The sequence below is a fragment of the Pantherophis guttatus genome, chromosome 13, assembly GCF_059756535.1.
Source record: "Pantherophis guttatus breed Tessera chromosome 13, ASM5975653v1, whole genome shotgun sequence".
Lineage (NCBI taxonomy): Eukaryota > Metazoa > Chordata > Lepidosauria > Squamata > Colubridae > Pantherophis > Pantherophis guttatus.
In genome coordinates, this window is record NC_142075.1 from 9,211,625 (window position 1) to 9,227,317 (window position 15,693).

At 43.0% G+C, this 15,693-nt stretch overlaps 2 protein-coding genes across 6 annotated transcripts in view; both read left to right on the top strand.

Annotated features, from left to right (window-relative positions):
• PARP16 (poly(ADP-ribose) polymerase family member 16) lies at positions 1-15,266 on the top strand. 5 transcript variants are annotated; one of them, XM_087877934.1, is made up of 8 exons: positions 16-243; positions 1,615-1,821; positions 7,116-7,253; positions 9,215-9,421; positions 10,866-11,037; positions 12,129-12,270; positions 14,416-14,562; positions 15,136-15,266. In XM_087877934.1, exons 1-7 carry the CDS (start codon positions 166-168, stop codon positions 14,555-14,557), a joined length of 1,086 nt encoding a protein of 361 aa, XP_087734060.1. In that variant the 5' UTR covers positions 16-165; the 3' UTR covers positions 14,558-14,562; positions 15,136-15,266. The 5 variants fall into 5 exon arrangements, with proteins under 5 accessions (XP_034280647.2, XP_034280649.1, XP_087734060.1 ...); XM_034424756.3 differs by having other exon boundaries at positions 1-325; positions 14,416-15,266; XM_034424758.3 differs by having other exon boundaries at positions 1-243; positions 14,416-15,266.
• The window catches only part of LOC117669940 (uncharacterized), a 17,477-nt gene continuing 16,883 nt past the window's right edge, over positions 15,100-15,693 (top strand). The window contains exon 1 of the mRNA XM_060694778.2: positions 15,100-15,192. The gene's annotated coding sequence lies outside the window, so the exon portion shown is untranslated. The remainder of the gene's footprint in view (positions 15,193-15,693) is intronic.

Sequence of the window (15,693 nt, forward strand, 5' to 3'; positions counted from 1 at the left end):
ATGTCCGAGGCTGCCGGCCGTTGAGATAACCCTGTAGCGCGCAGGCTCGTCAGCGCGAGGGAAGCCCGGTAAAAAGGCGTCTCGTTGGCAGTTACGGCGCATGCTCCCAAAGGGGCGTGTTTCTCCAACTAGGCTGTTGGTGAGCGTGGCTGAGATTTACTGCGCATGCCCAGTAAGGACCTGGGGATGAGGGAAACGGTCAACCTCTTCGAACTCGGAGCAACCCTGGGCGGAGGCTGTGAGGTAGACTGGAGTTTGGGGGGTGGGAGAGAGGAGACCCCCCCCGGCCCTCAACAAGGGGACAAGGACCCCCGGCAGGCAGCCCGTGAGTTCAGCCACCGACTGGCAGAAGTTCCGTCAGGGGAAGAGAGACGTATCTGATAGAGAGACTCGACCGGTTGGATTTCTTCCTGCTCTCGAGGGTGTAGGTCTTGCAGAGCTGAGGGGGAGGGGACCCTTCAGATACTGATAGCCCCCCCCCGCCCCCCAGCAACGGATGACGGTTAGAGGCGGCAGGGCACAGCCTTACCTGTTGAATACCAACCTGTCGGTTGGCATTTTTATAGAAAGAAGGAGGAGCCTCTGTTAGATTGTGCTAATGGGGAGGGGGGGATAAAAACTTGTCAGTTGTCTGATATTTTTATTTTATTTATTTATTTGTATTTTTCATCAAGCATGTATTTGATGATAAATACAAGTGTAAGCATAATTACAAATACATGAAATGGATACGAATAAAAGAAAACATTGGGATGGTAGGCAGGCTGGTGCGCTTAAACATGGACCAGGAGGGATTTCTTTGGTGGGCCCAGGAAGTGTCGGAAAAGGGCTGGGCTGCCCACCCACCCATCCCCATCGCTGGAGTCGGGTGGTTATTGTTGTAAATTGCAAAGTTGTGTCCGACCCATCGCGACCCCATGGACAACCTTCCTCCAGGCCTTCCTGTCCTCCACCATCCTCTGGAGTCCATTTAAGCTCACGCCGAATGCTTCAGTGATTCCATCCAGTCACCTCATTCTCTGTCGTCCCCTTCTTCTTTTGCCCTCCATCATTCCCAGCATTAGGCTCTTCTCCAGGGAGTCCTTCCTTCTCATTAGGTGGCCAAAGCATTTGAGTTTCCTCTTCAGGATCTGGCCTTCTAAAGAGCAGTCAGGGTTGATCTCCTCTAGGACTGACCGGTTTGATCGCCTTGCAGTCCAAGGGACTCGCAGGAGTCTTCTCCAGCACCAGAGTTCAAAGGCCTCGATTTTTTGATGCTCAGCCTTCCTTATGGTCCAACTTTCTCAACCATGCATTGCAACTGGAAGAACCATAGCCTTGACTATACACACGTTTTTTGGCAGGCTGATGTCTCTGCTTTTTAGTGTGCCGTCTGACTTTGCCATGGCTTTCCTTCCCAGGAGCAAGCATCTTATTAATTTCTTGGCTGTAGCCCCCATGTGCAGTGATCTTGGAGCCCAGAAAAATAAAATCTCACTACCTCCATTTCTTCCCCATCTATTTGCCAGGAATTGAGAGGGCCGGTGGGGTAGGGAGGGGGCCCTAAATGCAGCCTGCCTTCTGTGCTGACCCCCTTCTCCTCCTCCTCGTCCCTCTCCCCCTCCTCCTCCGCAGGGCCTCCTGGGGATGCCAGCACCAAGCCACGAAGATGCTGCCCCCACTGCAGAAAGGGTGCAAGAGATCATCCAGAAGGACCTCTTGGCCGCTGACCTGAAATGCAGCCTTTTTGCTTCTGCCTTGCAAAGCTACAAGAGGGACTCTGTCCTCCGGCCGTTCCCAGGACACTACTCCTCGGGCGACAGTAAAGATTTTGAGGCTCTGGTGAGTTGCCCCCCACCCTGGCAGGCAGAGTCAGTGGGTGGGAGGTGCGGACAGGGAGGGGTCCTGAAGAGTAGGAAGGTGCAACTCACCCCTCACAGAACTGTTGGTCTTCTGAGCAAGAGACGGGGGCAGGTATGGGTCCCAATGGCCCAGTCTAGGCTGGCAGGAGGCAGGGATTGAGTTAACAAGATCCAGCTGATTCCAAAATGGCCATTTTTATCGATCATGGCCGGAAAGGTGGTTTCTTGCATGCTTGCTGAGTCCTACACTGAACCTCTGAAATTTATTTATTCATTTATTTAGAAAATTTATATGGCCGCCCACTCACTTTCGGTGACTCTGGGCAGCTTACAAAGTGGAAAAACATAATATAAATAACAATAAAAAGCAGTAACTCCTCATCTCTACCTCTTTGGCGACAACCATCAGTCAATCAATAAGTCACTTGATGGGCTCCATCCCACTCTGGCTCCCCAGGCCTATTGGCAAAACCAGATCTTCGGGGCCTTGCAAAATGGTGGGTCCAGTCTTCATGTGTCAAAGTGGGTGTCAAAGATTAACAGAGTTGAAAAAGACCTTATAGGTCATCTAGTCCAACCCTCCGCTCAAGCAGGACACCCTACACCATTTCTGACAAATGGCAGCCCAGTCTCTTCTGGAAAAGATTGGACTTCTTCTGGGTCCCGCCAGATGTACTTCCTTCGGAGCAGGGACATGCAATATTCCTTGCCTCCCTGTTCTGGTGGGTTAGGACTGGGAATTCTGCTCATGGTCAGGGTTAATGTTACAGCCTCGTAGAAATTGAAGATGGGGAAATCTGGTGAACAGCATGGAAGAAATGCAGATTTTTTTATTCCCTGTCTGTGGAAAGCAAAGACTTGTATTTCTCATGGGCTTTATAGGGTAGTTCACCTGCAGCTCATTTATTTTGAAATTCTCCACCAGATTTGTGGGTTAGAGAAATTGGGTGGACACCTTTTTTTAATTTCTCAAGAAACAGGAGATCCTTCCCCAATTTTTCCAGATATTGTCATCTTTACTGGCAATGGTGACACCACAATTGAAAAATCCCCATGGAAGGTCACTCCTTTCTTTTTAACATTTTCTTTTTTTCTCCCAAGCCAAAACATAGGTGGCCAAAGAAGCTGCAGAAAGAGGAAACCTGGGATAAAATTAAGGCAATCGCTAAAATAAATCTTGGCCCATCCAGTTACTAAATAATGGGAATATTCCCACCCAAATTTTATCTTTCACAGCTGTTCATGAATTTGCTTGTTGGAAAACAAGAGTTACCTGTGGTAAGACGAGCGGCCAATAAATTTGAAAAATAAATAAATAAATAAATAAATAAATCTATATATATATAAAAGTGAAATAACCAAGTGAAATAATCAAGCCCAATCACATAGCTTCGTAGCAGAGCACAGGTATTCCGCTTGTATAAATATATAAATTTGCAATGGTGACCACAAGATTCCAGGATGCTGCAATCATCATAAATACATGCTGTTTGGCAAGTACTGTATCTCAATTTTGATCACACGACTGGGGGGATGGGATGCTGCATGGTCATAACTTTAAGGACTGGTCATGTCATTTTTTTTCAGTGCCGTGGTAAATTTGAACGATTGCTGAACAAATAGTTGTAAGTTGACTAACTGTCCTCGACTTACAACAGTGCATTTAGTGACAGTTCGAAGCTACAACATCACCGAAAAAAAGTGACTTATGACCATTTTTCACACTTACAACTCTTGCAGCATCTCCCTGGTCACGTGATCAAAACTTGGACGCTTGGCAACTGGTTCATTTTTATGACAATTTCAGTGTCCTGGGATCATGTCTTCATCTTTTGCGACCTTCTGACAGGCAAAGTTAATGGGGAAACCTGATTCATTTAACAACCGTGTCACTATGGAGATTCACTTAACGGTGGCAAGACAGGTTTTAAAATGGACAAAGCTCAACAACTGTCTCACTTAATGACATAAATGTTGGGCTCAGTTGTGGTCATAAGTTGTGGATTGCCTGTAGTTACGAAAGTGCCACAAATAGGCTGCTACATAGTTAGGGGGTCTGATTTTAGGTGGTGATCAGAGATCAGAGTGTTGAAATTTGGATCATCTGATGTCAGAAACCTGCCCGCTTGCCTGAGGCCAAACAGGGTGCAGTGTAGTAACAATGCAAGATGTCAGCAATTCTTCCCACTGAGAAAGGGTTGGCTGGGAAGCCTTTGTGATGGGCAGAAGTGGGGTGTGTGTGTGCACAATTTGAATCTGGGGACTGATGTGTGGGGCCCTAAACAGCTTGAAGCTTCCAGTTGCTTCTCTCCGTTCTCATTAACACCTTTCCAAGAACAAGTAGCCAAACTAGTTTACCGAAGAGCCGTATCCTTGAACCTCTGCCAGCCAACCTTCATCTTTTAAGTAATGATTTGAATGGCCTTCCAAGGAAATTGTTGGGCCTGCTGCTTGGAAGAGAGCCAAGGATTTCTTTGTTCCCATTTTGTCAGAAGAGCCCAGCTCAGATGGTTGAATCGATACGGAAGCCCCTTTCAGATGCAGGTATTAATTTAATTGGCACTGTGCAACCTTTTCAACCGCGGAGTCACCGTGTTCCCTATTTGACAGATGGGAAGAGAAATAATTCTTGCATTCCAACAATGCTTGGAACTCAAAAGTTGGGTTAACAAAACACAATCTCTGTGCTTCCCTAAATAAATTCTACATAGGTAGTTCTTGATTAAGACTACAATTGAGCTGAACATTTCCAGCTGTCTTTGCTAAGCAAGACAGCTAATAAATTAGTTTTGCCCCATTTTGACGACTTTTCTTGCCATCGTTTTATGTGAACCACTGCTGTTTTCAAGTTAGTAACGCGGATGTTGAGTGAATCTGGCTCCCTCATTCGATTTGACTTAGAATAATTTTATTGTCACTTTGAATGTACACTAATCGGCATACATTAAAATGAAATTACGTTGTATATAGGTCTCAAAGGGTCTCCACCTCTAATATAAACATAAACATGACAAGACAAATAAATAAATACAAAATCATGTACCCACATATATTTGCTTGTCAGAAGGCCACAAAAGGTGAACATGTCACTCCAGGTCACTGCAACCATCGTAAACATGAGTCAGTTGCCAAGTGTCTGAATTTTGATCACCATGGAAATACTGCAAGAGTTGTAACTCTGAAAAATGGTCTTCAGTCACTTTTTTCGGTGCTGTAGTGACTTTGGTCCCTAAAGGAATGGTTGTAAGTTGAGCTTAACACTACAACTAAAGCAAGGGCTGTTTTTTAAAAAAAATAGTTTTATTTATAATTTTTTCTTTAACATCCAAAAGTGCTTGATGAACAGTGTATTGTCTGGGTCAATATACTGTATTTTGCATACAATTCTGATAATGATACTACCATTTAAATATACATAATCATAATCTTTCAACTTCTAACAATTGTGTATACATAGTAATTATAATACGTTCTATTATATTTCAGTATACATAATACTATTTTCCCAATTTCTACGTTCTACTTCTTTTTTCTAACACTTAAAATAACCCTGTTTAAAAATATTCTATATCTATCCATCATCTCTTGCCCTTTTTTTTATTCTTTTCATTTTGTAAAAAAATTATTTATTTGTTTAAACATACAAGCAGAATTTCTCTTAATACTCCTTGTTAAAACTTTAAACTAAATGAACAAAACAATTTTGATGAACATTAAAAAATGAACATTAACAGCCACAAATTTGGTATTTACAAACTTTTTTTCTTTATAAGTTATTTACAAGACAACTGATTTTACATATTGAAAATGGTATAAAAAGAATGCATTTGCAGACAACCACATTTGAAAGGGTGAAAAGCAAGAGAAAGGGAATTATATACAGTTTTTAGAACTACCATAAAGTTGGTTTAAAATGTTTGCTTTTTTAAAAGAATCAGATATAACTTGCATTGGCTTTTTTTCATTAACACAGTTTCAAATCTCTTGCCCTTTTTAGAATTTCAACTCTTATTAACTTTTTGGTGAATCTTTCATGCTTCTCCTCTGGTAACTCTTTTTAATATATTTATTTAATCTAAATATTTCATCTGCTACAACATCTCTTGCTGTTGAATCTCTACAGGACTTTTGGATAGGAAACTGTCACAGAATACCAGGGCAGAAGTTTAGATGGGGAATTGGAAGCAAAAAGCTGAGGAATTGGCAGTGTAGATCCCCTTCCATAAATTTGCCAAGAGAATTGTCTGGATTTGCTCATGAAGCTCATGATACTTTATGTTTAAAGAGGGGTTTTTTCTATATATTTTTAATCAGGGGTGTCAAACTCAACTTCATTGAGGGCCGTCACATCAGGGCTGTATTTGACCCGGGGGGGTGGGGGGGTAGCCGACTATTTGGGTGTGGCCAGCTTCACGCCACTTCTCAAACTGCTGACACATTTCCTCTTTGCAATGGGTAGATAGACTAGGCCGAAGCCAGGCTGGCCCGAAGTTTCCTCTTCGCAATGGGTAGACTAGGCCGAAGCCACACTGGCTGGCCTTTTACATTTTCCAGGACGGCCCCAAGAGCCGGATCCGACCCTAAAATAAAAAAAATCAGAATAGAAGCTGGAAGGGACCTTGGAGGTCTTCTAGTCCAGCCCCCTGCTCAAGCAGGAGATCCTATACCATTTCAGACAAATGAATCCATTTGACACCCCTGTTTTTAATGTTATTAGGATTGTTTAATCTGCATATTTTTACATTAAGTTTCTATGTCTTTTGTTATATCTTTGTGTAAGAGATTATTTTATTATATAGTTATACCTGTACTGAAAAAGGTTAGAAGTCAATCCTCTCCTCGTTTCCCCTCATTTCTCTAGTCCTCTCCTCTCCCCTCCTCTCCTTTTTTGTCATTTTCAACCTTTTTCTTTTTTGATTCCCTCCCCCCCAAATTTTCCCTTTTCATTATCTTGAAATATTTATGTATACATTAAAATTATACAGCAAAAAAGTAGTAATTTCTTACTCCTAAATTGAAACATAGAGCATTATGAGCAAATCCACCAATTCTCTTGGCAACCATTGCAAGCGTCCAAAGTTTTTAATTCAAATTTCCAGTTTACAAAAAAAAAAAACAGAACTATCTCAATTTGCTCGTGAAGTTGAGCCCAGGAACTGAGCTTGGCTCACTATGTTTCAAAGCTGCATTCTTTTTTGAACCACTGGAGGGTTCTTAGGGTGTGAGATTATGTGGAAAAGCTCTACCCATCTTTTTCCTGTGTTCTTCTCTCAGCTTGCAGATACAAGTGCATTAGGGAGCTTGCAAGAACTCTTGGATTCTCCCCAAAATCCTGACCAAAGAACTCTGGAGCTGCTCCATTGGATCCTGTCCTCTAAAGCCTGGTGCATCCACTCCACCAACAAAAACAAGGTGAGAATTTTCCTGGATGGAAGAAAGACCCAACTCAAAGAAGTCAAATCAAAGGCTGTTTTGAGAACTGAAAATTCATCTGGGAAGAGTTGAGTTGGTTGTTGTTTCTCACTATTTTATTTTTCAAAGAAACAAAAAACCCCACCCCCACCCCCAAAAAAGTATGTTGCCTTTAGGATTTAGTTAAAAATTAAGCCCTGGGAATGGACTGTAGCCATCAGCGCCAGTTGCAGAGACAATAGCAAAAAGATTTGCATAGTGTTGATTTTAAGAGGAGAGATTGGATGTCCTGTCAAGATTTGGGGGCAATGAAGAAAAATGCAATAGAATGGAAGGGCCAAAAGTGCTCCTTTGTAATGGTCCAGAAAGCCAGACTGTCAGTCTTTTCCCTTAGAATACAATATTTGGAGGGGGTTGATGGCTCAGCGGTTAAAGACCCTGAGTTTGTCAGCTGGGGAGCTGACAGCCTGGGTTCAAGACCCGAGCTCTGCAGAATGAAGAAACTCTTGGATTTCCTGCAAAAAACTGAGCTAGGATCGTCTTAAATAATTAGGCTTGAAACAAAATGCTTAGCTTGGCTTTGGATTTGTGTCCAACTACTATAGAAGGGCGACCTAGTGCTTAAGGTGCTGGGCTTGTCGACTGGAAGGTTGGCAGTTCGAGACCTGAGTACCGCATGATGGGTTGAGCCTCCCATTCTTGCCTCAGCTCCTAGCAGTTAGAAAGCATGCAAATGCGAGTAGATAAATTGGTACCATTTCGTTGGGAAGGTAAGAGTGTTCCATGCACCTTGGCCATATGACCACAGAAGTATCAATGCTGGCTCCCTTGACTAAGAAACAGAGATAAGCACCATGTCCTAGAATTGGACATGGCTGGACAGGGAAGGCTTTACCTTTACCTACAGTACAGGTAGTCCTCAACTTACGACCACAATTGTTATTTATATTAAGTTTTTCTCTTTGTAAGCTGCCTAGAGTCACAGAGTGAGATGGCAGCCATATAAATCTTCTAAATAAATGAATAAATAATTAAGTGAGAAATTTGTTAAGTGACTTTTGCCCCTTTTTATCACTTTTATTGCTATAGTTGTTAAGTGAATCCCTTTGTTAAATTAGTTGTTAAATTAGTCACACTGTTAAGTGAGTCTGGCTCCCACATTGTCTTTGCTTGTTAGAAGGTCACGAAAGGGGATCACATTACTCTGCAACTGTCATAAATATGAGTCGGTTGTTAAGCATCCGAATGTAAATCACGTGACCATGGAGATTCTGCAACGGTCATAAGAGTGAAAAATCATAAGTCGCTATTTTCAGTGTCACTAAACAAACTTGTAAGTCAAAGTCTATTTGGAGCAATGGAAAACCCAGTTGAAAAAAAAACACTGGGTGGAGCCAGCTCCAGAATGGTTCCTTTTTTTGAATCATTTAAACAAACTTACTTTAATTCCTTAGGGTAGCTTTTCCCCCACTCGGCTTGAGTTGTGACCAAATCACTTTGAATTTGCAAGTAGGCCTCATTAATGACAATAATTGGGACCACATTTTCTATCACCAAGTGATGCAGTTGAAAAGCCTTACTTAGCGGCAGCAAAACTTGCAGTCTCGGTTGCGGTTGTTCAGGTTAAGTGAGGACTTCCTTGCAACTTCCTGCTGGCTTCCCACGAGCAAAGTCAATGGGGAAGCCAGCTGAAAGTTGAAAGTCTGGGGTGGCTTGCAAGCAAGGTGTCAAGGAAACCAAAAAGGATGTCGCTGTCCTATTGTGACCATCAGTCCATGACATGTTCTTCTTGAGGGCCCCAATAACCATTGACACCCCCAAGTTTTCATGAGGGGGTACAGATCTGTGGCTCCTTCCTTCATGTGTAATCTGAAGACCCTGAAGCTCAAAGGGCTTAAAAGCAAGAGAGAGAGAGAGATCTTCCATGTAAATAACATTCCTATATTTTGATGTTCTTCAAGTATGAGAAAATCCAGGAATTGACGGGAGCTCCCAACATGCCTGTCCCGGTGCCAGACTTCCTGTTTGAAATCACCTACTGCAAAGAAATGAATGCCAAATTTGAGGATACTCAGGCGGGGAGAGACCTCATTTATGCCTTCCACGGGAGCCGCTTGGAGAACTTCCATTCCATCATGCACAACGGGTTGCAGTGCCATTTGAACAGGGTAAGGAATGAGCTTGGTTTGCATCCAAGGAGGAGACTAAGGAAGGTGGATCTCGCTCAGTCCAAAAGCTATAGCTCTAGAGCAATAGCCTGGTGAGAATCGAACTCTTGGCAATGAGCAGAGTCCGCCTGCAATACTGCATTCTAACCACTGCACCATCACTGGTTCTGGGGCAGCATCCTCTCTGCTATGTTAGCAAACCAGATGGCTCTTCGAAAAAATATAATGGTATGTGGGCATGACCTTGGGAAACGGGGAAGCTCCATAGAAGAATGGTCAGATAAAAGGCAGCTTAGCCCACAGAATGAATGGGCGGGGGGAGCATCGAGAAGAAACCCCCTCTACTTTCTTGGACTGTAAAGGGGACCAGGCTTGGGGTGGAGGAAGAGATGTACTTTCAGACTTGCAAGATTCTGTGAATGTAACCTTACAATAAAGTAGACTTAGTTCACCTTGGCATTGTCAACTGTCCAGCTGGTGAATCCAGAAAATGAAAATCCAGGGACATTATATTACCAAGAGTGTAAACTTTACTGAATAAATCCACATTGGCACAAAAAAAGAGAAACCAGTTCTGAGCTTCCCATGCAAACGCTTGCATAGTTCATTCCCCCTTTCTCCACGGGTCATTACGTCCACCAAATCACTTCTGTTCATTCATTTTGGTTTGGGAACCAGCCGGCCATGCTGTGGCATCTCTGGGTGTCCTTGAGGAGGAGGAATTACGTCTCACCGGAACCAATGATGCTTAGAGGCCTTCCCCCCCACTCCTGCATTCCATTCCAAACCCACCCCCACCCACCAATTCTTTGTCAAGCTGTGAGGAAAGTGGAATATAGGTGAAGGTTTGAGTCAGTCTTGAGAAGCGTGCTTCCTTCTTGGACTACCTTGCAAGGTTGACAACCGCATACAGTCTAAGGCCCAAGAGCTGCTCTTTGTCTCTGCTGCAGAGACCTCCAGGAACTCCAGATGAGTGGGATGTTAAATTCTTGTCCTTACTATAAATAAGGTGGCCAACAGGCCAGCAATTTGGAATTTCCAGGATTCCCACACTTCCTGAAAAAGGGCCAAATATTTCTTTAAGATAGGTGGGCAATAGGCCCACCTGATAAGTGAAGTTCTTGTCTTTCCTTATATTGTCCTCCCTCCAGCAGTCTGCAATCTCCTGGATTTCCCCACTTGTTGAAAAGGGGGCAAATCTGAAAGAGATTTTTTTTAAAAAATGATTGTTTATATTTATCCCTTTGCTCTACAAAGGAAAATTTCAAGAGCAAAACCAAGAAAAAAAAATGGAAAAAGCTCTCTGAAATAAGGACTGTCCTATATAATAAAGGACATACGGTCACCGGAATATAAAAAAATAATAATCCAGGAATAAAATAGGGAATGAGCCGTAGAATTCCTCTTTGGGCAAGGAGATAGCGATCTTTCTGGTATTTTTCAGACTTCCTTGTTTGGGGAAGGCACCTATCTGACCAGCGACTTAAGCCTGGCCCTCCTCTACAGCCCACACAGTCTAGGCTGGCAGCGAAGCTCGATGGGTCCGATTCTCAGCTGTGTCGCAGTTTGCGAGGTCATTGATCATCCCGATGTCAAGTGCCAAGTGAAGAAAAAAGGTGAGTCTTGGAAAGAAGGTTTTCTTCCCCCCCAACTTGGAGCCCTTGATTGTACATCTCGTCTTTTTTCAGTAACTAGTTCTTCAGCTACCATTCAAAGGTACAGTGGTGCTGAACAAAGGGACTTATTGGCCGGTCCTTCTGCTTAAAATGGTTAAAACATCCCAGGGGTCACTTGATTGTGACCTTCATTTCTGGCTTCCTACAAGCAAAGTCAATGGGGAAGCTGGCAGGAATGTGACATCTGTAGGAGATGACCAGGCTGAGTCCGAGGGAGGAATCAAATGTGTCACCAGTCTCAAGTCCCTTCGCGCCCATAAGAGATCTGAGTCTAGCCGGCCTTGAATTCCTTATCTACCGCCAATTTGCTTGGACTGTTAGTAGTTCAAATTCTTGTAGAGAGCTGAAGCTTGCCATAAACCTCTATATTTATTTGAACTGCCTGGATTTCCTGATTTGCTGTACTGGATAACTTCACGCTTAATGGAATTGGGACAACTGAGTTTTAGCACTCACTGCTGGCTGTTCAAGTCTTCCCATTCAAAATGGATGGCTTGCTTTCTCAGCCTCTTTGTCTGAGGAACCTGGCCTTCTTGTTACCCACTGAGAGCAAGTGACTCTTGCTACATGTAAACTTAAAATTGCTTAACCAGAACTCAGTTCTCCAAGGTCTCCCAAAGATCTTCAACCCCAAATCCTTTAATCCTTTAAGGATTTGCACAACTCATTGACAAGGAAGGTTGAGCTAGATTCCTGCTGCCTGCATAGACATATCCTTCCTTTCCCTTTCCCTTCCTTTCCTCTTTTCCTTCCTGCCTCCCTCCCTCCCCTCCCTTCCTATCCCATTCCCTCAGGTTTGTGTGCTGAGGGTATGTGTGGTAGGGACCCATCCTCCCTTTCCTTTTGCAATGCCCTGCTCAGCCACGGCCTCCTATTAAGCTCTTTGAAGCTCTTCAAAAGTTTTGCATCTTCTACCTAACTTGCAAGGCAGCCCTCAATCAAACCATTCTTTCAACACAAGAATCTCTGTTTCTTTTCTCCATTTCAAACAGAATCTTACACACATACGCCCTTTTTTTTTTTTTTGGCAGACTCTAAAGAAATTGACAGGAAGAGAGCCAGGGTGAAGAACAGCGAAGGGGGTGATGTGCCTCAGAAATATTTTGTCGTTACAAACAACCAGCTGATACGGGTGAAATATTTGCTAATATATTCGCAGAGGCAGCACCGAAGGTGAGTGTCCCTTCCTTCCCCCTTGTGGACTTCATTATCCTAGAAGTGAAGAACTTTCAGGGCATGTCTGAAGCTTCTCCTGTCATCATGGCTCAAAAATTCAGAAAAGCAGGAAAGAGCCACCATAAGAGCCACGGCAAAAGAGGCAGATAGCAATAGCACTTAAGACTTACATACCGCTTCCCAGTGCTTTACAGCCCTCTCTAGTGGTTTACAGAGTCAGCATATGGCCATCAAAAATCTGGGTCCTCATTTTACTGACCTCAGAAGGATGGAAGGCTGAGTCAACCTTGAGCCAGTCAGGATTGAACCCGTCAGTCGGCAGAATTAACCTGCAGTACCGTATTTAACAAGAGATGCAGTGGCTAAGACGCCGAGCTTGTCAATAGAAAGGTCGGCAGTTTGAATCCCTAGTGCCGCATAACAGGGTGAGCTCCCGTGACTTGTCCCAGCTTCTGCCAATCTAGCAGTTCAAAAGCACGTAAAAATGCAAATAGAAAAATAGGGACCACCTTTGGTGGGAAGTTCCGTGCGCTTTTGGTGTTTAGTCATGCCAGCCATATGACCACGGAGACGTCTTTGGACAGCGCTGGCTCTTTAGCTTTGAAACAGAGATGAGCACCGCCCCCTAGAGTTGGAAACGACTAGCACATATGTGCGAGGGGAACCTTTACCTTTACTGCATTTAACCACTGCCCACCACGGCTCCAATCAAGACATAAAGGCAGATGAAATCACAATGGTGGTAGAGTTGTCATGCAGCTGAAGAAAACTGGCTGCGGAACTAAGCTTTCAAGGAATCGGGCTTCCTCTCCCCATTTTAAATCAAGCCGCTAGTTCTTATGACTGCAACGATGAAAGCATGCCCCCAAGGCAATTGTAACATTCTGCACATGGCTAAAAGGGGACACAATGACAAAAGGTACATGGTAACATCAGGATACAGTTAGTCCTCGATTTACAGCAGTTTGTTTAGTGGCCAGAGTTTGAATGGCACTGAAAAAAGTGACTTACGACCGCTTTTCACAGCTACGACCATTGCAGCATCCCCATGGTCATGTGATCAAAAATCAGAGCCTTGGCAATCGAGTCATATTTGGGAAGGTTGCAGCCTCCCGGGGTCATGTGATCCCCTTTTGCTACCTTCTGACAAGCAAACTCTATGGGGAAGCCAGATTCACTTAGCAACCATGTTACTTAGCTGTGCTGATGCAGTGGCTAGAATGCAGTATTGCAGGCTAACTCAACTCTGCATTCTCACTCTCAGGAGTTTGATCCTGACTGGCTCAAGGTTGACTCAGCCTTCCATCCTTCCTAGGACTATAAAATGAGGACCTAGATTATTGGGGGCAATGTGCTCACTCTGTAAACCGCTTAGAGAGGGTTGTAAAACACTGAAGTTATAAGTGCTATTGCTATTACTCACTTAACAACTGCCGTGATTCACTGTGGCAAGAAAGGTTGTAAAATGGGGCAAAACTCACTTAACAGCTTTCTCGTTTAGCAACAGAAATGTTGGGCTCAATTGTGGTCATAAGTCAAGAACTACCTATATTTGATTAAACAATCAATCTCTTCCCTAAATTCTTGCCAAGTGGCCGATCGTAAGTCAAGGCTATCTGTACTCGCTTTTAGGTTTTAATTATCTTCTTTTATGATTAAACAAGCATTCTCTTCTCTAAATTCTTGCTAAGTGACCAGGCGTAAAATGAGGATTACTTGCAGTCACTTCTAGGTTTCCTGTTTGATTAAACAATCAATCTCCTCCTTAAATTCTTCCTTCTGCACCATTCTCTCCGCAACTAAAAGCCAGATGCATTAGAAACATGCGATAAAATGCTGATGCAGCTAAGTTAATAGTTAGTACTTAGAGGAGCCATGGTGGCACAATGGTTAAAATGCAGAATTGCAGGCTAACTCTGCAGGTTTGTTCAAAGAAAAACCTCTGATTTCAACTATATTAATTTTTAAACTCCTCCGGATCAGAGTCTGTATTTGGATCCAGAACTTTTCTAGCTTTTTGACATGTCCACCTAAGACAGGGGTCTCCAAACTTGGCAACTTTAAGACTTGTGGGTTTCAACTCCCAGAATTCCTCAGCCAGCAAAGCTGTTAATTCTATTTCTATTCTATTCTATCTTTTAGACTTTCCAGTCAATCGTGGCTCTCCAAACATCGTTTTGCGGTGATGATGAGTCTCTACTTGCTACTGCTGGTTATCATAGGGACTAGCAACTCGCCAGCCTTCCTCTACTACTGGAACCGGATTTTTGACTTCAAGCAATGACATTGGTGCATCTTGGGCTACTGGGGGGTGGGGTGGAGGAGGGAAAGGCTGATGATCTTCACCAAGTGCCTTAACAGGGAGGAATATTCAGCTTTTTGTGAATCCCATCATCCTGAAGAACAGAACAAAGTGGTGGAGGTTGTGATAGGAATGTTTTAGTGGCCTTAATTTTTCTGATTCCTTAGAGTTTCGGATAGATAGTTTCCGCAAAAAGACTCAGCTGAGGAGAGCTGCCCCTTCCTTGGCCTGCTAAGGTCCTCACAGCAAGGTCTCAAAAATGCCTTCAGAAGCGAAGGATGGCAGACCAGGGACTGTTAGCTTTTAAAGAAGACACTTCAACATAATTCTGATGTGCTGGTATACTTAGGCTTGTTCTGAACTCTGAGAAGGGTAATTTAGGTCTAATGTTCTACACACTATAGGAAACCCAACCCTTGTCTTAGCATGTCTGAATCAGGACAGCATGAAAATCTTTGTGACCAGACCAGTGAAATCAACTGTAGACTTCATTAAAAAAAAAAAAAGATTTTCCTAAGTTGTTTGTTTTTTAAAAGTTTTCCTTTGTTTATCTGAACCAGGAAGATAAAAAGAACAACAGAAAAAGAAAAAGCAGACCAGGAGCAAAACGATAAGACGTAAGGGCTTCTTAAATCTGTATATATGTAAATAAATAAATTTAACATAAAGTTGCAATAAAAGATGACTACAATCTATGTCTCTTAAGTAACTTTCATGACATAATTCTTTATGAAAGTGACCAGGGGTGGAAGATCATTAAAAAAAAATGTTCACCTCTAAAAGCTGCAAGGAGCATGATAGGGATGAAACAGCCCTGTTAAGGGGCAAGAAATTTCTTGTTCTCTTTTTCATTCACAGGGATGTAAAAAGGCGAAACGGATGCATTTAGACTACTGCAGTTATTTAACTATCCCTCCTCGTGCAGCATCTGCGTAAAGTGCTCTTTTGGTTATTGAATTAATCCATTTTCTGGGTTGTGCAAGATGTTGAACTTCTTTAATTTAGAAAAAGTAAAATTAACAAAAATGAAAATATAAACAATCTGGAAAAAGGAAAAAAATTCATACAAGAGATTCCAATGGGAAATATTAGGGTACAGTTACTTCAGCACTTGAATG